The sequence below is a fragment of the Glycine max genome, chromosome 16, assembly GCF_000004515.6.
Source record: "Glycine max cultivar Williams 82 chromosome 16, Glycine_max_v4.0, whole genome shotgun sequence".
Lineage (NCBI taxonomy): Eukaryota > Viridiplantae > Streptophyta > Magnoliopsida > Fabales > Fabaceae > Glycine > Glycine max.
The window spans coordinates 36,876,327-36,900,958 of record NC_038252.2 but is presented as its reverse complement, the minus strand read 5'-3'; the positions used below and the strand labels follow the sequence as shown (position 1 = coordinate 36,900,958).

Below are 24,632 nucleotides of genomic sequence, written 5' to 3'. Positions count from 1 at the left end.
CTATGGTTGGGTATAAATAGCCTTCAAGTATCTCATGTATTGCACACTTTCTGTTCTTCTTGCTCCAAATTTGCGAGGTGATAGCAAGATCTTTTCTACGTTTTTTCCTCAAGCCAAAACAAAATGGAGGTTCCATCACTTTGTGCTAGTGGCTGTGGCTTCTACGGTTCTTCTGCCAACAAGAACCTTTGTTCAAAGTGTTACAAAGATTATCTCAAAGTCACCAAATCAAATGAGTGTGAAACCAAGAACTTGAATGACCAAGTTTTTGTTCTTGATCAGTCATCAACTTCTGAAGATTCTAACACTGATGCTATGGTTGATGTTACTCTCACCGACGCTGAGGGAATGAACAACAAGCGAAAGAGGTGCAAGTGCTGCAACAAAAAGGTTGGGCTATTAGGGTTTGGATGCCGTTGTGGGGATGTGTTTTGTGGAACACATAGATACCCGGAGAAGCATGCATGCAAAGTGGATTTAAAGGAAATTGGTCGTCAAGGTTTGGTTAAACAAAATCCTGTATGTATCGGTGATAAGTTAGAACATAAAATTTAAGGATTGGGTTTGGATTCATCGTTCTGCTTTGTCAATTTGTGTACGATTTCTCCCAGTATTTTCTGTTATGATGATAGGAATCGATAGGTATTAGGTGTTATCAACATTCCATCATGAATTGTAAATGTTGCTCTATTGATTATGAATTTCTTACTCATTATTTGTCATTTAAGATGTTGCTTCCTTTCTCTGTTAATTTGTTCCTTTTTTCACTATGGGTCATCTCCATTCATTAGGGGTGCATGGAGTCATGATCGACCCACTAATCTATGTTCAACCTAATTTAAGTGATGAATTATATATTTTAGAGTTAAGTTAGGTCATCAAGTTGGTTTTGGTTCATTGTGGGCAACTTAATTATAATTAGGTTGAGTATCTTGTTAATAGATTCTAAACCATCAATCCTATGTACATATAATATTATAAAAAAGTCTTATAGTATTTAATTAAAAATTTTAAATGATATAAATAAGTTTTGTAATATTCAGAATAATAAAATCTGATAATATATAATTATAAATTTTTATAACTTTAAAAAGTCTTTTGGTATTTGAAATTATACAAATTTCATTGAATTATTTTTTAAGAAAGATTTCTATAGATTTCATTAGATTTTTTAATATAAAACATCTATCAAATAATCTTACCCAAATCCTTGAAATTTTATTAGACTATTTTCTATTGGCTACAAAATTTTTTTTTCCTCTTATCACACATATTTTCTTCTCTTTATTGTTCAAGATGTATGTGTCATATATGTTTTTTCTATTCTTCTGGAATATAAAAAATACAAATATATTCCCCCCATTTGTTTTCTAAATTAAATTAATGTTTTATGTGCTAAGATATGCTTTTCTTATACTTATTATGCTCATCACCTGTTTAATATTATTTTCGTGACTGTTATTCTTAATTTCGTCATTCACATAATTCAGTAATCCTTCTACAAATTTTTCACCCTTACCACTCTCTTGTAGTATATGCTTATTATTGCACCCCATTTAAACATGTCATTGAGAAATATTTTTTCAAACCAAATGAATTATTTGAATTCTGTTGTTTAGTGTGAATAAGTTATACAAACAAGATGTGGGTGATTTCACTTCATTGGGTTCCTTCAAGTTCTGGCCAGAATTTTCCAGAGTCTACAAGCAAGATATGAACATTGTTCATAGCTCTGCTCTTTACAGGTCCCACCAGGTTGCATAACAAGCAACCAAGGATGAATGGTCTCATGCTGGGGAAATCCACCCAGAAGCATGTCGGGTTGCAACTTATTCAAGGAAAAATCAGATAGAAACAGTTCAAATTGAGCATGCTTGGCTCCCCCCGTATGCCTGCAGACCTATTTATTGTCTTCAATGTTACATTGGCGATTAGAATGGTTGAGATTTGAGAGGATTACTGGAAAATGATAGCACTGGAAGTTAGTTGATGAGGGAAAAATGTAGGTTCTGCAGAAACCATGGTTTCTTTCTTGGGGTTGAGAATAGAGGGAGAAGGAAGGGCATGTTTGAAACCAGTTCAAGCAACCCGACGTTCTAGTGCAAATCTGGTTCATCAGCACCTCCTGAAACACGAAATGAAGAAATTTAGAGCTATGTAGACGATTTTTTAAGAAAGCTTAAGTTAAATAGTACCTACAAAAAATTTTCAGAAGAAAAAGTAGAGCTGTGGCTGAAATATGCAAATATCTTCCATATAGTTCAATCAAGAGTGGCACTCGATAAATTTGTCATATCAAGTTTACCCATTCAAGCAACTTTGGTACTAGGCAGGGAGATTTGTCTCTACCGAACAGAAACTTGAAGTGGTTTTCTAACTATGTCATGAACAACGAGTCATTGACATTTAATCAAAGTATTTGGATGTTGTTTTTTGGTTGATTCACCTTATTTGGGCTAGAGACAAGTAGGACTACTTAAAGTGAAGTTTTTACTAAGTATTAATGCAAGGATTCCCAAAACTCAAACTTGATATCATCGATTAAACTTGAGTGTAAAAAGAATTTAAATCCTATTTATTGTAACAAATATCATGCAAATCGAAGTGTTTTTTTTTGTTACAAAATCAAAGCTAGAAAAATCCTATTTATTGTTTTTCTAGGGACAGTAAGCTAGAAAAACAAGGCCTTCAATTTGTTGGCATTGAATTGGGTTAATGTCTTGGCAAAAACATGTAGGCTTCTCTGAACTCTTGGATGATATACCTTCAGAGTTCCATCATTGTCATAATCCTTGTTTGAATTTCATAGAAGAACATCATTCCGTGCTCTTCCCTGTACTTTCTACCATATGGTTATGAAAGATTTAGGGCAGTTGAACCCACAATTGCCTAAAGGATAGAACCCACCATTAAGGGGCTTGTTGGACAGTCTAACATTATGATTAGACTGGTATCCAAAATTGATATGAATCCACATCAAATAATTAACAGATACTAAATTCAAACAACTTCAGATCTGCAGGAACTCTTGAAATGCATTATCTTCTTCATTAGCAGATAAGAAACGTATAAGCAACTCGGCTGTGGTAGCATCTACTGGAAAGCCTTTGTCTTTCATTATTTGAAGATATTTTCTGGACCTTGAAATATCATATTTTCGCAATAGTCCCTGGACAAAGACATTATATGAGCATTTATTAGGCGGGCACCCATTCTCTTTCATTTTCCTAAGCAACTCTTCAGCATCATCCAGCAGTCCTTCTCTACACAGACCTTTAATCATTATGTTCCAAGTATATGAATCAATTTTCAACCCTTTAACCAGAACAAAAGAAAGAAGTTTCCTTGCATCATTCAGTTTTCCCATCTTGCACATTCCATCAAGCATTATATTGTAAATCACAATATCAAGATCTAGACCACTCTTCTCCATCGCCCTAAACAACGTCATTGCCTCAGAATCAAGCCAGCACTTGTACAACCCATCCAACACAACAGCACATGTCTGGAGAATGGGAACCTGGCCTTGGTCTTTCATAGTGATAAACAACTCCTTTGCAGCCAGTGGCTTTCCCACTTCAAAAAACCCACCTATAAGACTGGTCCAAGTGAACACATCAGGATCCAACCCTTTCCCAACCATTTCACTCAACAGACTCATAGCCTTATTCACCTTCTTAACCTTACACCACCCATGAATCAACGAATTATATGTCACAACACTCGGCAAACACCCCTCCCCCTCGCGAACCATCAAATCAAACACCCTCACCGCCTCCTCCATCCGATTCCTCAAACAATACCCACTAATCAATGAGTTATATGTCACAACATTAAGCTCCACCCCAATCCTAATCATAAAACCCACCATGCTCTCCGCCCTCAAAAGCAACCCCTCTTTGCAAAAACCATTCACCAAAATCGAAAACGTTTGCACATCCGGCACAATCCCCTTCTCCGCCACCATCTCATTGAACAAACCCACCCCTTCCCTCCACCCACCAACCTCACCACACAAACCCTGAATCAAGCAATTGTAAGTCACAACATTAGGCTCAACATTAACAACACCCATCTCGTAGAACAACCCCAAAGCCTCACCCACCAACCCTCTCTTGCAAAGCCCATCCAAAATCGCATTATAAACCACAACATTAGGCTCCAAATTTCTCTTCACCATCTTCTTCAAACTCTCCAAAGCACCAGAAGTATCCCCAATTTTACACAAACCATTAACCAACGCCCCATACGTTCGAGCATTGCAGCGATACAATGCAGAGACCGTTAGCAATGGTGTTAAGTGTCACCAGCGTGGGTTCCAAGCCGATTTTGGTCATGAGACCCAAAACGGCGAACCCCAGCGTCGTTTTGCGCAGGCGGCAGAGGCAATTGATGAGAATGTTGAGGGTGCACACGTCAGCAATTTCATAACCGAGAGAATGAAGGGTTTTGATTAGGGAAATGGCGGTGGCGAAGTGCTGCGATTTCGCGACGATGCCGAACAAGAGGTTGAAGTCTTGGATGCAGGGAAAGGGGTTTAGGGTTAGCATTCGGTGGAAGAAGTCGACGGAGACGGAGACGGCGGCGTCGGCGGATTGGAGGGTGCGGATGGAGTTCAAGAGGCGGGTTCGGGCTGCGGCGTCAGAAATGGATGGTGGAGAGGTGGAGAAAGGGTGTGTATTGGAAAGTGATGTGACGAAGGGGTGTAAACGAGTGGTGGAGGCTCTTCTATGGAAGCGGAGTAGCATTGTTGTTTCAGGTTTGGTCGCATAGAGGGAAAATCTGTCAAAAAAATAAATAAATAAAAAGCTGAATAAAAAATTTTAAATTTTTTTATCTACAAAATGATTTTTTCTTCTATTTTCTTCCAAATCAAATACAAGAAACTATTTGGTAGTGACTCAGAATCATACGAATAATTTAAGTAATATAAAGTATAAATATATGAATTAATTATCTCATAAGTTTAATAATTAAACTTGATAGTTTAATGACAAATCAATCTACTAAATAAATTTTAAGTCTTTAGTTCCACTTTTGATTGTACTTTTTTTACATTTGATTTAATTTTGTTTTTTAAAATAATAAATTTTGATCCAACTAATTCAATTGGATTAGGTCAAACTGAATTAACTATATAAAATGATCTAATGAGCATTCCCACTTGATTAGATCTCTGATTTGTGATGGGAAGGGACAAAATGGATCCAAATTTTAAAACTATTTTCTCTACTCGAGATATAACTAAGATTTAATGATTTTCTTTTGGTGAAAAATTTATTTACTTAGTTGATTGATTTATTCCATATAAAATATTTTAAACAAGTATCTTGTCGAAGTTTTCACATGGTGATCTATTTAAAATCATAATATTTTTTATATGTTCAAAATTTTAAAATAATTAAAATAAAATAATTTTAAGAAATATTAACAAAGGTGATTTTTTATATTTTTTTTCAATTAAGGAATGCGATCTATCTCCAAGTAAATAAAGATAATAATCAATAAGGAATAACTTTTCATAAATAACTTTTTTCAATAAGGAAAAATATTATCCATATCATATAATTAAAATAAATAAATATTAATTCACGTTATCAGTAGATATTTGAATTACTCAATATAATTTTTTTACATAAGGAAGGAAAAAGCTGAATGCAAGGCCAGTTCAGAGGAAAATGTGATCATTTCAAAAACATTTTACTTTCACAACAATAAAATTTGAACTCAAAATCCGCAAATTGGCTGAATAATCAGTTCCATGAATTTCCTAAACAGGAATGACAGTTTCCACAATTATTTCAACTTACAAGCATCTCATAAGGAAACATCAGAGACAAGCCGTGCGTAGTGAATGTTGTATCCTACTACCTTCTGCGCTTCAGGGGTCCAGTCTTGTAGCCACTCTTAGTTGGCTTGCCCCAAGGAGTGAGAGATCCTCGCCCAAATCGTCCACCACTCTTGCTCTTACCCTCTCCTCCACCATGAGGATGATCTACTGGATTCATTGCCACTCCTCGGACAACTGGCCTTCGACCAAGCCATCGGCTGTGTCCAGCCTTCCTAAGCTTGCGATCCCCATGGCTTGGATTAGACACAACACCAACAGTGGCCCTACATCGAGAATCAATCAACTTTTTAACACCTGAGGGCAGTTGGATTAAACAGTATGCTGATGTGGGCTCTTTCAAGATCTTTGCACTAGTTCCAGCAGCTCGGACGAGCTTGCCACCTTGCCCTGGATTCAACTCAATGTTGTGAATGATTGTTCCAATGCGCATTGCAGACAATGGCATGCAACTCCCAATTCGTGAGTTTATATCAGAATACATCATACTCTCTCGTGTACTATGAGGACTGGAGTTTGTTGCCTCTGTGAAAAGGCAGAACAAATAAATGTAACCAAACAATACAGGAAGAAGCAACAAGTGCAGCATAGAAGCCATAATTTCCATTTTAGATCTAGCAGGCCTAAGATAGCGTTAAGCCCATATACAATAAACTGTAGCAATTTCTCACCCCATGTTTTCTATTGTTTTATTTTAAAACACAACCCATATGATTTGTTAGGTTCCTCTTCTAAGAAATGTACTTAACGCTGCCTAAAGCAACATAGTTTGGGATCCTTCAGAGCATTAAAAAGGCTATTAATCCAACTTGTGACTGTTTATATAAAATAAATGATTATGTAAGCCACCGTTAAACATTATTGAAAAGAATATAGCTTTATTACTGCAAGACTAGGATATAAATTAATCAAATAATCTGAGTGAAGCTGTGAAATTAAACTTAGACCTGTTTGCTGTTGATAACAAATAGGAACCCCAAAGCAACTGAGACTATTTCCAATATTTTTCCCATCTTTCTCCATCGGCTACAAAAATACTATGAAATTCAATTTAAATGTTCTAATTGCTGCTGAGAATGAGAGGAGAAATTAATGTACCGGAAGAGAAATGGCGAAGAGCATTGGTGAACAAGTTCAGTGCAGATGAAGCAGTGCGACTTCTCCACAGTGACACAGCCATTTCAAACCTGTAATGCCTAGGGATTCAATGCCCATTTGCTTAAGTTTATAAAAAGTGACGGTAAAATTATGTAAAACAACGTGATTCTTCAAGAGATTTATGTAAAGCAGAAGTTTACATTACCATTAAGTCATTTTAGGTTGTTTGGATGTAATAGCATAAAATTACAATAAAAGACATCAAAAATTATTTCTCAAAAAACATGTTTGGATAAAAAAATTGTGCAGGTGCAAAATTTAAAAATATAATTCACAATTATATTCATAATTATTTATAGAAAATTCAAAATAGTGCAATTAATAATTTTATGAAACGAAAAAAAAAGAGAAGGAAAAGTAGCAAGATCAACTTGAAACAGAGACTGCATGAAGATAAAATATCACAGCACACATTACAATTGCAGAAAACAGAAATTAAGTATTGGAAATCAAACACCACCTCAACCAGAAAAAAACCAGTTAGCCAATGTCAATTATAATAACAATCCACAGGCATTTCATTTTGTAAAGAAAAACCATTCTAGATGTAACACAGGTGGTGGAATGAATATAAAAAAACTCAACCATAAGATAATAGTTTTCAGTATTTCAGAATCATACCTCGGTTTTCTAGCTTGTATCAGGTGGTGGAATCTTTAGTCTTGCCTTCCTATCTTGTGAACTAACAAAGGAAATCAATTTAAATTATTAATTTGTTTGACCCTTTCACAAAGTGGATTGCAAACATAAAGCAATTAACATTATAGATAAGATATTAAGATGCTCGTTTTTATTTGCAGAAAGCAGAAGAAAGATAATTAAAATGTACAACCCAACAATATACAGATTAGCAGAAATTCTGATAAGATAGTTAAACAAGTGACCTTAAAAAAGAGCAAGTGCTTTCTGGGCACAAAAGCAAGAGTAGCAGGTGTAACTGCAGATGAAGAATAGGTGAGAGGAGAGAATAATCTCTTAGAACTGTTACTGTCAGCCGAGGATGCTGATGGGAGAGTTATGAAGAAAGAGGAAAAGGAGAATCAAAGGTGTTGATTACTGATTATTGAGGGCTAAACTTTGTAAGAAATTGTGTACACAAGCAATCATAAGCTTATTTACAGAAAAGTAGATCTATGTAAACAGTTATAAATAGGACAATCATAAAGCTAATGATCACTGTATTCATTTTAATACATGCTAATTTTGACTTAGTGGAAAGCTGAGTGCAAACGGAAGAATGTGACTCAAAACAGGCGACTGGTCGCGTGATATGTTGGGTCAAGTGAGTGTTGTGACTTGTGACTTGGATTGTGGAGAAGGAAAAGATGGGTAATAACTAATCCAAGCCTTTCTAGCACAGGTCCGACACTGAAGAACAAATGCATGGGTATAAAAAAAGGCCAGAAAATTGGCATGGCTGAAGGCGATCGTCGCAGAAAGGATGGATAAACATACTCTTCTACCAACTTGAAAAGAACAGAGAAGCTATTTACAGCTTAATTTTATGAGAGGCCATTCTAAGAAGATATATATTTATTTATATACACGAACAAATGCAATCATATCACTGGATTACAGGGGTTACTACAAAAATGAATTAAAAGGCAAAGCAGCAAGTGTCTAACTTTAGGAAGCTAATGACATTCAAAAGTGACGATAAGTTGATAATCTTCATGCTATTATTCTCAACACAAGCCAAAACTAATGTGTCAGTCTTAACATACAAGAAGTAAAAAAGATAAAAATGCTTGACATGACAAATTGCAATACAAGCAAATTAGGGATACAAAAGCAAAACTGACTCTGCTAAGACGAGCGAAGAAGCAATAGAACATTGGAATCGGTGATTGAAAAGTTTGGAATTGAGAGAAACCAAAGTTGAAGGATAACGATAAAGATGTTGGGGCTTACCGTTAGAATAGAATGCGCCTTCGTCTGCGAAAAGGAGGGGAGGGTGAAGAATTGGCACTGGATTTGGGGTTCCGAGTGCTATTGGAGAGGCATCTCTTCTCGTGGTTACCTTAGGGTACTGTGCTCATTGAGAGAGAAAAAGGGATTAGGGTTTTGCATCAGTGAAATGGATTTTCAATCAAATTATTGAATATTTTCTTTTGCTAGAGTAAGTCATTGTAAATTTTATTTTACATACTGGTTTTTCAAACCGCGTTAACATTAGAAATGCTTAATTATTAAATTGGTGCATAAATTATTTTAAATAATTAAATTTAATTATTAAATTTTTTAAAATTTAATCTAATAGTTAAATTCTTAAAAATAAATCAACTTAATATTTTTTTTGTCAAATTAACAATGATTATGTTAAAATAAAAATTCCGATAATTTCATTTGAAAAGATCTCTCTTAATTCCTATAGTTTACACATATTTATTAATAAGGTATCAATATGTTGAATTGTAATGCATATAAATATTTTTAATTATTATTTAATTATTAATTTCATGCATGATAGGATTATTAATTTTATTGACATGTCAAATTAATGAATATATTATTTCAAACTAAACACGAAAACATTAATAATTATTTATTTTCATAACATTATTGATTTAATGATTAGATATATATATTTTAAGATTAACTTAATTAAATAGTTGTGTATAAATAAAAAATATTTATATGCATATTAATTATATGAAATTGATAATTATATTACTTATTCACCAATTCGTATTTGTATTGCTTATTTTATTTAAGAGGCTCATAATAATGATCAGACAAGAAGAAAAAATAAGTTTCAAAATATTTATTATCATTTTAAAATTTCTTAGTGTAATATTACTTAATATTTTTCATTTATATCCCTAATAATATAAATGATAAATAGAAAAAAAAATAAAAACAAATTAATGACAATAAGATTAATTTTTAAAAATTAATATTTTCTTTCATCTATTTTATTAAAAACAATTATCTGTGTATTATGAGACGGAAAAAGTAATAATTAAGATACATATTTAATTATAATAAATATTAATTATATAATTTCGTCCAAAAAATTTATTGATATTTTTTTGTGGAAAAGCAAGTAAAACTGAAAAATGGAAGAAAAGAAAAAAAATACGTGTAGAAAGATAATTTTTTTTTTACGAAATGTGTTTTATTAGTTAAATTTTTAAATTAAATATATTTAATACAACAATTAATTATCAATCAAACAAAGTAATTTATTTTGAGTTATTTATGTTGTGTTAATTGGTTCTTATAATATTATATCATAGATATCTTAGCAATTCATACAATATTTAAATGATCTGATAAAAAAATTAATCACAAACAATTATTGTCTATAAAAATAACTAGTGTTTAAGTTTTAGCAACCTAATACGACTTATAGATCTTCTCCCATGGTTAAAAAAAAGAGAAGCAATAATACCTTATATAAGTTATTCTTTAAGCATCTATCGAGCTAAAAATACTTTTAAAAGATAAAAGTTATTTTGTATAATAATATGTTAATTAGTGAAAATCTTTAGGATCCATGTAGTACAACATTTTCTCACGTAACCAATGGTGAAAAGAGAAGAGACAAAAAGTAGCTAGAAGGGGATCATTTTAAGTCTAACAAAAATTAGGGACCAATTAAAAACTAAAAAATAAAATAAGAAACTATTTCTATATTTTAGCAATTATTGTATACATAAAAACCTCAAGCTCTAACAAGCCCTCTTGAGTCTTGAATATCCTATTAAAATTTTTATGGAGCCCCTACACTAGACATGAATGCAAGATTTTTAAGTATCACAAACTTGCTAAAACTAAAACGTATAGCACAATTAAGTGAATTAACATAACAACACAGTGGATATGCTTATTCCTTCACAAGTTTGACATCTGGATTTCTCATGGTTTTGAGCCACATGTCAGCCATGATTCTTGATGAAATGCTCCACAACAAATCTGGCCCTTTTACCAATGCATGCTTGCCTTTCTTCCCTGCCTTTCCCAACCCATATTCAATCAACCACTGCATTGCAGTTAGCCTTTGCTTCTCACTGTCCCATGCATTCTTTGTAACACTCCTCACTTTCAAACTTCCCACATGCATGCTTGTTACCTTGAACTCTTTCTCTTCCTCATTATCTTGGTAGTGATCACATTCACTCCCTTTTGTGTGTTCTTCACTTGTTGCATGAATGAGCACCATCATAGGACCTCCAACTGCTTCAAATCTCCTTATTGGATCCCTCAGTTGGACAACAAATATAAGTGTGATGTTTGATGTCTCATCATCAGAACTTGAAGCAGTGTCACTGTAGCTTTGGTCTCTGATCCAATCCTCAAGTGAAACAGCAGAAGCTAATAGTTCATTCTCTTTGTTCCCTTCCTCAGTGCTAAGTGGAGAAACATCAAAGGGAGCTTCTTCCTCTGTCATGTCAGCTTGGATTTTCAACCCTTCCACTGCCATGAACTCAATCTTCTGCATTGTGAAGGCCAGAATATTCTCTGCTGTAAATGGGGTTTCGTCCACATTCCAAAGTCCTGTTGAAATCCGTTCTTGTCTTCCTGAACTCATTGCATTTGCCATTCCTTTGAGGGCAGAAACTATACGTGCAGCACTAGAACTGGCTCCTTCTTTGTTTCTTCCTTGTATGATGGCAGAAGCAATGCCTTCAAAGGCAATCTGTTCAGCAGTTTTACCTATCAGTTCATCTAGGGGCATCATGGAGAAAACTTGACAGCTGAGTTCATCAAGACCAATGCCAGCCAATTTCTGAAACAACTCTAACCCATTTGGGGACTGATTTGATGCCAACACATAAGGCTTTGACATCTGCATGGCTAGCTTTGGAGTCTCATTTCTAGCCACAGCATTATCTAAAGGATTCATAGATGTCAAGTAGCCTCCATCCTTTGTTTGAACCACACACCCCAAGCCCTTGCCAAGATCTGGGAGATACACTTTAGATTCTGCCTCTGCAATTTGTAATGGGGGGGTTTCAGATTGGTTGAGTTTGAAACCTCTGGCCTTTTGATCCTCAAGCATATGAAGAAACTCCCTTGTCACGTTTTCTTCATCAGAATCCAATCTTAGTGACTCAGCTTCCTCACCTTTTGTGAACTTGTTATCTTCTACCATGATGGACTCTAGAGCCTTTATCTGCTTGGCAATTGAATCAAGCTCTGTTAATCTAGTCAGGCGCAACTGATCATGCATTATTTCCTTGACGACCTCACTTGTAGCTGACTTCACTTCTATGGATTTCTCAGATTCTTCTCCGTCATATAATTCTTTCGTCTCTTGAACCTCAACCCCTTTATCAACAACCTCGAAGTCTGGGAGATCAAAATCCTCCACGTTCTCTTTGCCACCATCAAGTTTCTGGATAGAGGGAGGGGCATCATGAACTAGGTGTGGATCCTCAAGATTCAAATCATCTATACCTTGAAGATCTTCTGCTAACCTTCTCTGTGAAGGAGTCCAAGCATCACTTCTGCTTGTTATTCTTGGACTAGGCAAGCTGAATGATGACTTGGATTGTTTGCGAGCAAATGCAGATGTGAGATTTCTGAACCTTTTGGACTTCATATTCTCATCCTGGTTGTATATCTGAACCCCTCCTTCTTTCTCCATGATTTGGAAGCCTAGTTTCAGAACCAGTTCTCCACCTTTTGCCTTCCCTGATAAGCCAAAGCTTGTGTCCCACTGCCTCACACGCAAGCCTTGCTGGCTTTTCTCAACGGATTCTTGAATCAACTGGCTCAAGTCCACACTGTTTCTTCCAAAACTAAGTTCTTTGGCATCAACTGCAACCAGGTATAACCAAAATGGTCTTGGCTCAAACTTAAGCTGCTTTCCGCTACCATGGTTGCAATAAACATGGCACCTTATGAAAAGGGTCTCTTCAAAATCTGCAGCACCTTGATCAACCCTTGATGGCATTGTCTGAACACTCCCATCTTTGGTCTCTTTCTTTCTAACACAAACAGAAAGCCTTAGTCCATTCATGGATGAAGGAAGGCCTTGAGCAGTGACCACTTCGACAGAAAACAAACAGCTTAGTTTATGCATTCCAATATGAGAAAGGGCCCTCATAGGCTTCCAGTTCCAAATCCCTTTCTTGTCACCTGAATTTGCTGTGTCATCAAACTTTTTCGTATCTGGCTGAGTGAGAGGTGCCTTGGCATCTTCAGGCTTTGGCCTTGATCTCCATGGAGACAAGGACATGCGGCGAGACCGGGTTTTGTTGCTTTGCTTGTTGTTAACTTTAGCAGTGTCATTGTCATCATCAGCAAATGAGACAAAAGAAGGTGAGGCTCTCGGTATAGCTAATGAAGCTGTTCTTCTATTTGTGTTTGAGGTGTGCGATTGGTTAAGGGTTTCACTAAGGGCCTCTAGTTCCTCAAGGAGCTGAACATTTGAGTTTCTCTTGGTAGAGTCATCTGCTGCCATCATTAGTGAATGAAGTTGTTGTTACCAAAAAAGAATTGCTGATGATTATGTCACAAAGAAAGAGATCAGTTTTGGGACGAGGAAGAAGATAAGGTGATGCTCACACGCTTGGAAGGTTGGTTAGTTAAATTTGGAAGAAGGACTATGCATCTAATGAATGATGGAAACAGTGAAGGTGTTGGACCTTTCTTAACCAAGAATGTGATGAAGTGCATTTGTGGTGTATAAAACATGAACGATGGCGTTGGCATTGCATAGCCTTGGTGACCAAGACAAGTTTGAAAAGTAATAGGCAAAGGGTCCGGTGAATTTAATGTTGGTTTTCCCTATGGTTACACAGCACCAGAATATGTTATGAAGGGTATTTTAGTTGATATGGCATTAGCATAGTCCAAACATGCAAATTTTGTAGTTATTTGTCAGTAAAGTCACACGTGCAAACACTTCATAGGTATTTTTTTATTTAATTATAGTTTGTTGGGCATTTATTTTTCATTGGAAGTCCTAAGTTCTATTCCTGATGATCATTACTTTCTAAAATGTTCTGAAGAAAAATATTTGCAATGTAACCACTTGTGGGACTGTTTAGACCCGTGGTGCATACAATTTTTAACTTCTTCTGGGTGATGTCAATTATTTTTCCTCTTACTTTAGACCTGTGGTGCATACAATTTTTAACTTCTTCTGGGTGATGCCAATTATTTTTCCTTACATATTGATGATTGTGGCTTATAATTTACTCAAGGGTTGTCTATAGTTTCATTGTCTATGACGATCATGACAGTCCATGAAGCTCTTGTATCAGGTACTGATGCCTCTAGGGATTTATTACTTTTTTATTACCTTGTTTCTCATGTCCTTGTCTTTTGAACTTTCTTAAGTATGATACTTGACAAATACTCCGTGTTTGGCCTGTATGAAACAAGCATAATATTTTCTAGTAATTATATGTTAGTGCAAATCCTCAATCCGTGTTTTTTTTACCATGTTATATTAAAGTATGCCTCCATTGGTAGCATGCAATGAATATATACTAACATGGCAGAACAGTGAAGGGGAAAATAGAGTTATCTAAGTAATTTTACATGTAAAAAAAATAGAAAAAGTTAGTATATTTAGCAAATAAGAGGAGTGTAGATAGTAAAAACCTTGAATGGGGTCCAAAACAAAGTGTTATTAATGTTAGGAATCTCTCATGCTTGGAAGGTAGGTTAATTAACTTGAGGTGGAAGGACTATGCTATTAATGATGGATGTTGAAAGCAGTGAAGTTGCTGGACCTTTCTGAACCAAAAAAATCTGATGGAGTATATTTGAGGTGGATGAAACATGAACGGTAGCATCACATTGCCTTGGTTGGTGACCAAGACAAATCTGAAAATTAATAGGCAAAGTGGTCCCAGCAAATTTAATGCTGGATTTCCCTAGTCCGATGCAAGGGGTAATTGATCACTGCGATAACCTTTTGTATTGATGAAAATTTTCTATTGGTGTGGAGTCAAAGATCAATGTGAAAAGTTGAATAGACAATAATTCAGTCTAGCAGAGTGGTCAGAAAGGATTAAATTGATGTAATAATTGCTTGGCTAAGCTGCAACCATGTAAATGTTGGAAGAGATAGAAACTCTTTTAAGTTCAAGAGCATACGTATACAAGAGTAGACACACAAAAACTAATATTTCTTTCTTTTGTTTAGACGCATTAGAAAATGACGTTCATAAAATTAAAGTTGAAGGGGAAAGAGGAAGGAAAATAGCCTCACCAATCCTATGCATGTTTGCACCCGAAAGAGTAAAAATTTCTAGTAAAAGCGAAAGCAGTTGAAAAAGGTTGTTGCTGGATTTCTTATCATTGAGAAGCTAAATATTGAATTTCCCAAAGCCTTTGGAAGAGAATCCCATGGGAGGACATCAATTTTATTTTGTTTTACTTACGTACTAGTATTTTTTGGCAAACCTGATTAATGCTTGGTTTTTACTGCTGAAGTTGGCATGTCTCTATTGCTTTTAGCCATGATTCTATTTATTCACACAATTTTGCTTAATTTGTTATTTTGTGTTATTTAGAATCAATTAAAACGAGTTGAACCTCACTCTAATTGTGTTAACGAAGACAAGCTTTTCCTATCTTTATATCATATTTCCTGATGCTTTTACAAGGAACAACAATTATAGATGCAAGCTTTTCCTATGTGCAAAGCTAAACTATATGGTTCTTTCATCAAATATAAAATGCATGAGGAAGAAAAAACAACCATTATCAGATGTTTCCCTATAGATTTTTCTAAAGTAATTTAGCTTTGGCAAATTGATGCCTGGGGAAGCTTATGTGTACACTACCTTTTGTTTCATCATTTAAAAGTAGTTTGTCATTCATAAATAATTGTACTGCTTCATGAACTCTGCATGCTAGTTACCCTATCCAACAATTTAATTGTTTTCTCCATCTTTGTTTTCCAAGGAAATGGGACCAATGGTTAATTACTCTTTAAATGTATTGACACAGAATTGCAATATAGAATTGGAAACTGATATTTCTGGCAAAACGAGCTAGCTAGTCCCACCATTACACGAAAATTGATAACACAGTACATGCATTATGATGAGTTGCTCAGAGTCGGAATTAAGTTGTTCAACATCATATGAAAGCAGACTCCAATGAGCACTATATCAACTATTATAATTATGCATATTTGATTACATATATACTTATATGATTTATGGGATGCTGAGGAACACATGCAGTTGATGCCAATGCTGAAACTTTCAATCACCAAGTGGAATACAATCTTTGATAGGTGTAATATAGATGAAGTTATGCCTCCATTCATGAGGATGGGGGAACCCCTGAGGTATTGAGTAGTTCCATCTCTCTTAATTTTTTTCTATGATAATGAGCCAATGAGCTATCCAAGTTGTGAAAAGATTTTTATAATGTTGTGATTTGTGACCAAACAATTACTTGCCTCCCCATTATTTGAACAACCATACAACGATCCAGGCAAAAGCATGTACTTAAGCATTAGAACTATTGTTCCACTTCCAAACTTATCAAGATGTTTTGCCCATTCATTCATCATATATTCATTTGCCTTTTGGGATCATTAATAAGCTTTTTAGCATCTAAAAACTGACAAGTATATGGTTGCCATTTGCTTTGTTTTTAGGATGAAAAAAAAAAAAGAGATTAAGGTTGTGTTCTACGCGAGTAGTAAAATATTCCTCCCCACTATTAAAATGGTGTTGTGCTAGTATTTCTCTACTTTATAACTTTGTGTAATTATTAAAACAAGTTTTGCTACCCTTGTGACAGGCAACTCATAAAGGTAAGCCTAATTAATTAAATTGGTTTATATTTTTATTGTTTTTTAATTTTAACAAAATTAGTACAAACAATCTTAATATTATTTAGATATAATTTAATAATTAAATTAAAAAAAATCATAGTTTATATCAGATCATAAAATAATAAAATAATTATCAAAATTAATAAAATCATATTTTATATCAGATTATAAAATAATAAAATAATTTATCATTTAGTTACCAACTAATCTTCACAGCTAAGTGGTTTAGTCTTTAACAATTTGAATGTGAAGACCAAGATCCATTCACATTGGCATCAAACAACCAATATTAAGAGAGACAAAAATTTTGTCCCGTATCAAGAAAAAATAATAAATGAATGAAAAAGAATAATAATTTTATAAAATTAATATTATGATTATTAATTTATTTTAATTTTTGTAGTTGATATTATTAATATTATAAGAAATATAACTAAAAATAATTAATATTACCTTAAAATTAAAATGATAATTATTTTAGAATAATTTTTTTCTTATATGATAATTATTTATCATGAAACAGTACTAATATTTAATAAATGTATCAACATTGCATTTATTATACTCATTAAATATAGTACAAATATTTAACTATGTTATTTAATAACATTTATTGATAATAGTAAATGCAACAGGACTAGAGTTACTATAGTGTACTAGTATATATTTAATTGCATTTAATAATAATAATACTGATCTACTTATATATTGATATAAATATGTAGTACTAGATTAATACTTTATCTAGTAAAATAACTATGAATAAGTTTGTGCTGGTACTATTTACTGTTTCCTGGGTCCTTCTCTTTGGTTTGCTAGATGGTAAACCTCCCATAGGCAGTGGTCGAGTAATATGGGACACTGGTGGCCAACAGCTGTTCGCATCTTATGCATACTACATTACGGCAAGGCATCCTGATTTAGGCAGTGGTGGCCTCAAACTCATCAAGACTGGAAACTCAACTTGCCCAAATACTATTTTGCAATATTTTCCCAAGTACACCCATGGCCTGCCAATGTATTTGCTCATATCTGTAATAAGCAATTTCATCGTCTATGAAGGTGCTCATCTATCATTTAATTATGCTTTTTTTAAGAGTTTATCTGCTTAATCCTTCTGGTCTTCTCAAAACAAGTTTCATTGACTCAAACATAAGTAAATTTTAATTCTATTTAATGATGCCATCTAAAAAATACTTGTTAACAAATTGAGTTTTATTTTTAATAGTTATTTTTTATGTTAAGTTTCAATAAAGGGTATTTTAAAAAGTAAAGAAAAATACCTTTTTGAGACAATTTGAAAGAGTTAATTAATGTTATTGTTTTCTCTTGCTAATTAATTTCGAGGTCTCTAGAGTTTAGGAATTTTTTCTAAAAAATAAATATAGATTACTTTGTCACTAATTAATTATTCTATTAGTATGTTAAGCCCTTTGTATGTTGATCTGTAGGTACCCCACTGGCTATTTTTATGGCAAAGAAGCCAAATTGTGTTGAATCGTTGGTTCCTGATCCTATGAAGGGATCTCCGGATCCACCAAGTCCATTGAATCCCCCAAACTCCTCTAGATTGTTGGTGTTTGTGGACAATTCAATCCACAAGACATGTGTGGGTACTGCTGGTCCTGAAGCTCATCCAGGCCTACTAACGTATAGTGGCACTTTTCACATTGAGATCCTAGAAAACGTTCGATTTGGATACAGCTCTTACAAGCTTGTGTTTTGTTTCGATGGCTCAGACTACCAAAATTGTTCCTATATTGGGACCTATGATAATGGTGAGGGTGGAAGACGTTTGATTCTCACTGAGACTAATCCCTTCTTATTTTCTTTTGTTCATGCACTTAAATTTGATGGGACTATTAAGTCCGTAGGTTGAATGATATATCTCAAGACTAGATTAGATTAAGATTAGATGGTCTTGAGTGAATGTAATCACATACTTTGTTGTTTTGATCTGCATTAACTCTGCTCCAAATAAAACCTCAATGCAAACATTGAATAAGTGAAATGAATAATTAATGGTTATGCTTTCTTGTATTCCCATCTTTGTCTTGTGACCCCCCCCCCCCCCCCCCCTTCTCATTTCATTTCTTTCGTTGTTTAAATTATTTTAATTTATATTGGCTGTAAGCTTGATTAAGGTATTAGAAAAACAAAAAAAAAAAAATTAAGGCATAGTATTAGGTCTAATTCTATATAACTCTAAAAATTGACTCAAAGAAAAATAGTTTTCCTTAATCTTGTAACAATAACTTTATAGTCAATCAACCTAAACATATATAACACCAAGGTCTTGTGACTCAGAGCATGCATGCTTCTTACTATCATGCATGTTTTAAGAGATTGTGAAGAGGTCTCGGGTTTTTTTGGAACTGCCACTTCCCTCTTCATCTTTCATCTTTGGGCCAAATTCTTTTCCTTGGGCCTCCATGATTGAATTATGTTCAATTTGACTCATAAAAGCCTCAGGCTTTTGCTTTCTGCACTCTGATGTTGCTTCCAGCACTATTTTTGGAATGTTTTTAACCTTCATAAGTAAAATAAAAAAAAAAAAAGAATATATTCCGGAATGTATTTTTATATTTCGGAATAAACATTCCAGATGAAAAAATAAAGAGCACGAAGCAACATGGGAAGGGAACGAAGTAATAACCAAAGTCTAAAGGCTCCCATTGGAGACTGGTCATCTTTGTTTGGGGTTGTTGTTTACTATCTTTGGGTAAGGTCTAATCTAATGCTATCCTTACATTCTTTTTCCCCAAAATAATTAATTTTCCCGGATACCAGGCATCAACTTCAATTCTCCTCATATTATTCTCGTTGTTTTCGAATGCTTTTTCTTGATGATTAATGTTCTTATTACATAAAACAACATTTAGTATTTTGATTTCAGATTGGAATGGTGTTAGGTATATGGCTGTTAATAGTCTTTTATCGACAAGTAATTTAATTTTACATGTAAGTTAACATTATAAAAGTTTAATTTCCAATGGTATATATAGAGCCTTTATATTATGAAATAGAGAAGTGAATCTTTTATTTCAGTAATAAAATTTAAGAATTGTTGTTATATTATATTCCAACCAAAATATTAATATTTATAATTTGGTGGCAATGAACCAGGGGATGTTAATTACTCCAGAACCCTCTGGAACATGTTGGGACATTCTTGTATCCACTTTCACTTCGAGAACCCACTTTTCCTCTCCAAATAATAATTCATAATCCTGAGCTAGCTAGAACATTCTTCATCTCTCTACACACGTACGTACACTTCACTATTGATTATAACGCTTTTATTTTGCCATATAGAGTGCATGTGGCATCGAATTTTCAAGAACCACATTAGCTTCCCTTATATATACAACAACCTTGTAACTTATATATTCAATCAGTTTCAAGAAAAACAATTCAGATATAGCCAAAGTCCAACCCATATAGTCTCATTGCTTTCAATTTTCCAATACCTTTTCTGAGTACCAAAACAGAAGGCATATCCGCACATACACATTCCAACGTACAAAATGAGGCACTTTTTAGTACTAGTACCACTGATCTTGCTTGTTTTTGCTGGTTTCCCATCCAAAGCAAAAGGGTCTCTGCTACCATTCACAAATCATCCAAATACCCTCTTGGCTGATCTATGGTCTAATCATTTCCCTGATCCATTTCGCGTGTTAGAGCAAATCCCATTTGGGGTTGACAAAGATGAAACATTCACAGCTCTATCATCACATGCAAGAGTGGATTGGAAGGAGACACCAGAAGGGCATGTCATAATGCTAGATGTGCCAGGGTTGAAGAGAGATGAGATCAAGATAGAAGTGGAAGGGAATAGAGTGCTGAGAGTGAGTGGAGAAAGGAAGAGGGAAGAGGAGAAGGAAGGGGATCACTGGCATAGAGTGGAGAGATCCTATGGCAAATTCTGGAGGCAGTTCAAGGTGCCAGACAATGTGGACTTGGATTCTGTCAAGGCTAAGATGGAGAATGGAGTGCTTACTCTCACAATGAACAAGTTGTCACCTGATAAGGTCAAAGGTCCAAGGTTGGTCAGCATTGCAGGGGATGATGAGCAAGCTCCCAAGCTCAAGGGTAATGAAGACAAGCAGGAGCTTTGAATTATTCACAAATGATAATAACTTTATCATACAGACTTCTTATGTGTGTCAGTAAAAAAGGGTTTGTAATTTGTAGTTAGTTTTGTGAATAAAAGGGTTCTGAAAAAATCTTTGCTTGTTTTAATGTGTTATCATACTGTCATCTTTTTTGATACTAAACTACTACTATTTTATCTTTAAATATGTGAAGGGTTGTTATAATAAAATTAAGAAAATATTAAAAAAAAAAAGAAATTTCCTGACATATACAGCCTATTATTATAGGTTTTAAATATTATATATAACTTATTTATAAGAATAGATAAAAACGTTGTTTTAACTGTTTCTTGATCTCCATTATAACAATATAACAATAAATAAAGATGATACAAGTTGTTCTAATTATTTCTTGATCTCCATTTTTATTTTTTATCTTTGTCCTTAATATGCACTTATAATAAATAGAAAAAGATACCTAAATTTACAATTTTTTCTCCACTTTTTTGGAAAACTTTTATCCTCACTTCTGCCCACGCTTTCACGGGAAGTTACACGGTTCCAAACTAAGCAAAGAAGGGCTATGGCAGGGGCAGTGGACTCTCAAGGTCAATTATAAGATTTATTTGTATAACTATGCCCATTTAAGTGCAATTCATGGAATGAGGGAAAATGACAAGATGAATGTAAGCACGCCTATTCTTTTGTTCAATAAAACTTTTTTTAACCTATGAGATTAACTGTTATGGTTGTTATATTGCTTTGGTTTTTACAATTTGATTTTATTGCTGAAAATATTGTTTTTAGATTATATTTTTTGAAGTTGTAATCATTCTATATTCTTTAAGTTTGTTTACTGGCTTTTTTTTCACAGATCAAACACATTGAGAACAAAAAATGTCATGGATGCGTCCGTGAGGGATACAGAATTTACTTGGTTTTTTTTTTCTCTTATTCTTATTTGATATTATCCCTATAATTAGTTTTTCTTGCTTCAAATAGGTATTTTAATATTTTCTTTAATTTCAATGGATCAAAATGTTATTTTTACTTACTTCTTAATTCTGGTGATAAATTTTTTATATAATTTTTAAAGTTGCTTACTTTTTTAATTTTCTTCTATCTTAAAGTTTTGTTGTGTACAGAGCGTGTATATATATTAACCTCCATTCTTTCCATCATCTAATTCCTTGTACAACATTCCATCATGTCTCAACTGTGAACAGTGTAATCAAATATGGATGCTCTAGGAAGTTCATACAGCAATAAGGATGGCAATTTTTGAAGGCTTTTGCTTCCACAAACCACACCATCACTCCTTCAACATGTGTGATTGTACACATAAATTATCACTGTTAGTATGCATGAGTAGAGAAATTATTTTCCATTTTCCTTTTCTCAGAACTTTGTTGCACTATTTGTTATTAATAAACAATGAAGAGCAAGGTGAGATGTGTCCAAGGGGGAATCAAAATCATGGGATATTTGTTTCTAAACTTTTTTTGTCCTGAAGGCTTTTATTTTGGGTTGTGAAAAATTCTCTTGATTTTTATTATATATCTATACTTTATTTTTTTCAGTTATTTGCAATTTTTATCTACCCAACACCTTCACGCAATTCAATTGCAAAGTGTAAAACCAAAGAGATTTACACGGTCTCATTCCTTCTTCTATCAGCAAGTTTTCACCATATATCTTCATCTTGTTTTTTTTTATCTGTTTTCAATTATCTTCGTCTTCTATCTTTAAATTTTAAACCTCCCATTTTAAACTTGTTCACGTTTTAAAACTGTATAACCATCTTTAATAAACCAAAATCTAAACTCTCAATTTTTTAAATGAAATTAAACTTCTTTTTTTTTACAAACTTTAGATTTCATTTTGATTTTAGATATTGTTAGTTTTAAAATTTATTTTGATTTTAAAACTGCCCATTTTTAATGTGTTAACATTAAAAAAATATGTTACATGTGTACCACAATAGAAAGTTTTATAATAAAAAAAACGAGATTAATAAAAAATTATAAATAATAGATAATTTATAAATACATATCTGTCCCTATTCAAGAAAATAATCCACAATTACCTATTTAGTAACTAATGAGCCCATGTGTCTAAAAAAAAACAACAACCTATGTGTTTTATTATCTTTCTCTATTTTTTTTTTCATCTCCGATCCAAGTATACCAATTATATTAACACAACACCATTTTTTTTGCAGAAAAATTCTAGACAAATAAATTTAAGAGAGACAATTTGGGACAACCACTTAGCATAATTTAATATCATCTATATTGTAAATGATAAAAACAATACAATTTATATTGTCATTTAACGTTTCACACCAGTTTTCCATTCAATATATATTATAATTATTTGTCAAATATATTTTTCTGGCCAAGTAGCCAACTTTTTCAATTACTCTTATTTTTAAAATTTTTACAGATTCCCATTTTTTACGCCAAATAATATGTTAAAAAGACTGGCCTTTATGCCGATCAATATTTTTTACACGTAATAATAAGTGTATTTGGTTTTATATAAGATAATCGTTTAGTAAACAACTATTGTTCTCTGGCTTGACTTACAGAATAGGTAACTATAAATTTATGAAAGTCATTTTTACAAAATATATAAAATAAAAATAACTGCATCTTAAAGTAAAGTTACTAGAAACATGGTATTATTATTTTCTTTTGAATTTTATGAAGTTTGATATATTATTTTTCTTTGTTTGAATTAATGGTTTGTTGTGTTAGAGATTTTGTAAATTAACTACGTGAAAATATTTAATATCATTAATATCTTTAAATTGTAAAAATATATTAATTTTAGCAAAAAAAAAATACACGAAATAAAAATCAGACACATAAAATAAAAATCGGGCACATAGGCATGGCAGTATACCTAGTGTTTCGCTATTATTTCTAACGAAACGAGTTTTCTTTCCAAATTTTCTTTTCTCCTTAAAAGCTTTGAGCCAAAATTATTCTTAATTTATGTTTTTCTTTCTTTTTTGTTTTTAAGATTTTTCTTCTTCTTTGTATTTACATTTATACAGCTATAACTGTAAGCATTAAGGTGCTTCATTAATTAATAAAGATGATGAAAAATCTAACATTCATATATGTTAAATGCTTGGTGACAGGAAAAAAAAAAAACTAAACATGTTAAAGTATTAGTTTGATGAATTTTTTTATTCTTAACACTAGCCATATTATAATTATGATAGAGTCGGAACAACACTTTAAATATTTATATATTGTTAACACGAGTCATATTATAATTTATATATTTATATTTACTCATATGTATATATAAAGGATCAAATTATACTACCTATGATAACTATTATATTATCTATAAATTTCAGTTGAATAATATATTGGATTGAAAGTTAATTTATATAGATTAGTTATGCAAAAATTCATATTAATTAAATTTTTTTTATTATTTCATTCATAAAAATTAAAATTAAATTAATATAAATATTTCAAAATATATTAAAATATCAATCATTTGATTATATTATACATCAAACAATAAAATAATTATCAAAGTTATATATATATATATATATATATATATATATATATATATATATATATATAATTTGTCACTTAGTTACCAACTAAGCTCGCAGCTAAGTGGTTTAGTCTTTAACAATTTGAATGTGATGACCAAAATCGATTCACAGTGGCATCAAACAACAATATTGAGACGAGACACAAAAAATTTATTCCCTAACAGGCAAAATTAATAGATAAACGAG

The 24,632-nt window shown here is 33.0% G+C and overlaps 6 protein-coding genes across 9 annotated transcripts; 3 read left to right on the top strand and 3 right to left on the bottom strand.

Annotated features, from left to right (window-relative positions):
* The first annotated feature begins 63 nt into the window (after nucleotides 1–63).
* Nucleotides 64–682, top strand: LOC102663114 (putative zinc finger A20 and AN1 domain-containing stress-associated protein 8). Its single transcript, XM_006599586.4, has one exon. The coding sequence runs from the start codon at nucleotides 124–126 to the stop codon at nucleotides 553–555; it is 432 nt and encodes a 143-aa protein (XP_006599649.1). The 5' UTR covers nucleotides 64–123; the 3' UTR covers nucleotides 556–682.
* A 2,186-nt stretch (nucleotides 683–2,868) lies between these two features.
* On the bottom strand, nucleotides 2,869–4,754 carry LOC100808007 (putative pentatricopeptide repeat-containing protein At1g12700, mitochondrial). The gene is given in 2 exon segments (XM_041010638.1): nucleotides 2,869–4,234; nucleotides 4,236–4,754. Coding segments are annotated over 2 exon segments (1,737 nt in total). The 5' UTR covers nucleotides 4,749–4,754; the 3' UTR covers nucleotides 2,869–3,010.
* Nucleotides 4,755–5,714: 960 nt separating this feature from the next.
* LOC100792418 (60S ribosomal protein L2, mitochondrial-like) lies at nucleotides 5,715–9,122 on the bottom strand. Of its 4 annotated transcripts, none has more exons than XM_006599583.4 (5): nucleotides 8,918–9,122; nucleotides 7,628–7,688; nucleotides 6,947–7,035; nucleotides 6,796–6,874; nucleotides 5,742–6,373 (listed from the first exon to the last, which is right to left on the bottom strand). In XM_006599583.4, the coding sequence occupies exons 3-5, from the start codon at nucleotides 6,968–6,970 to the stop codon at nucleotides 5,868–5,870; spliced, it is 609 nt and encodes a 202-aa protein (XP_006599646.1). In that variant the 5' UTR covers nucleotides 6,971–7,035; nucleotides 7,628–7,688; nucleotides 8,918–9,122; the 3' UTR covers nucleotides 5,742–5,867. The 4 variants fall into 4 exon arrangements, with proteins under 4 accessions (NP_001276200.2, XP_006599646.1, XP_006599647.1 ...); XM_006599584.4 differs by having other exon boundaries at nucleotides 6,947–7,044; nucleotides 8,918–9,108; NM_001289271.2 differs by lacking the exon at nucleotides 6,796–6,874 and having other exon boundaries at nucleotides 5,715–6,373; nucleotides 8,918–9,074.
* A 1,499-nt stretch (nucleotides 9,123–10,621) lies between these two features.
* Nucleotides 10,622–14,061, bottom strand: LOC100807468 (protein PLASTID MOVEMENT IMPAIRED 1). Its single transcript, XM_003549105.5, has one exon. It carries the CDS (start codon nucleotides 13,419–13,421, stop codon nucleotides 10,836–10,838), a length of 2,586 nt encoding a protein of 861 aa, XP_003549153.2. The 5' UTR covers nucleotides 13,422–14,061; the 3' UTR covers nucleotides 10,622–10,835.
* A 3,424-nt stretch (nucleotides 14,062–17,485) lies between these two features.
* LOC121172639 (subtilisin inhibitor CLSI-II) lies at nucleotides 17,486–18,803 on the top strand. The gene is made up of 2 exons (XM_003548205.5): nucleotides 17,486–17,825; nucleotides 18,215–18,803. The coding sequence occupies exons 1-2, from the start codon at nucleotides 17,522–17,524 to the stop codon at nucleotides 18,640–18,642; spliced, it is 732 nt and encodes a 243-aa protein (XP_003548253.1). The 5' UTR covers nucleotides 17,486–17,521; the 3' UTR covers nucleotides 18,643–18,803.
* Nucleotides 18,804–20,167: 1,364 nt separating this feature from the next.
* Nucleotides 20,168–20,974, top strand: HSP22.5 (heat shock protein Hsp22.5). Its single transcript, NM_001249855.2, has one exon. The coding sequence runs from the start codon at nucleotides 20,291–20,293 to the stop codon at nucleotides 20,882–20,884; it is 594 nt and encodes a 197-aa protein (NP_001236784.2). The 5' UTR covers nucleotides 20,168–20,290; the 3' UTR covers nucleotides 20,885–20,974.
* Nucleotides 20,975–24,632: the final 3,658 nt, after the last annotated feature.

Coding starts and splice junctions, on each gene's coding strand:
- HSP22.5 (NM_001249855.2), top strand. CDS start 20,291: ATGAGGCACTTTTTAGTACTAGTACCACTGATCTTGCTTGTTTTTGCT.
- LOC100807468 (XM_003549105.5), bottom strand. CDS start 13,421: ATGATGGCAGCAGATGACTCTACCAAGAGAAACTCAAATGTTCAGCTC.
- LOC100792418 (XM_006599583.4), bottom strand. CDS start 6,970: ATGCTCTTCGCCATTTCTCTTCCG. Junction 6,875..6,946: donor TCTTCGCCATTTCTCTTCCG/GTACATTAATTT, acceptor GTATTTTTGTAG/CCGATGGAGAAAGATGGGAA. Junction 6,374..6,795: donor TTGTTATCAACAGCAAACAG/GTCTAAGTTTAA, acceptor GCCTTTTCACAG/AGGCAACAAACTCCAGTCCT.
- LOC102663114 (XM_006599586.4), top strand. CDS start 124: ATGGAGGTTCCATCACTTTGTGCTAGTGGCTGTGGCTTCTACGGTTCT.
- LOC121172639 (XM_003548205.5), top strand. CDS start 17,522: ATGAATAAGTTTGTGCTGGTACTATTTACTGTTTCCTGGGTCCTTCTC. Junction 17,826..18,214: donor CAATTTCATCGTCTATGAAG/GTGCTCATCTAT, acceptor GTTGATCTGTAG/GTACCCCACTGGCTATTTTT.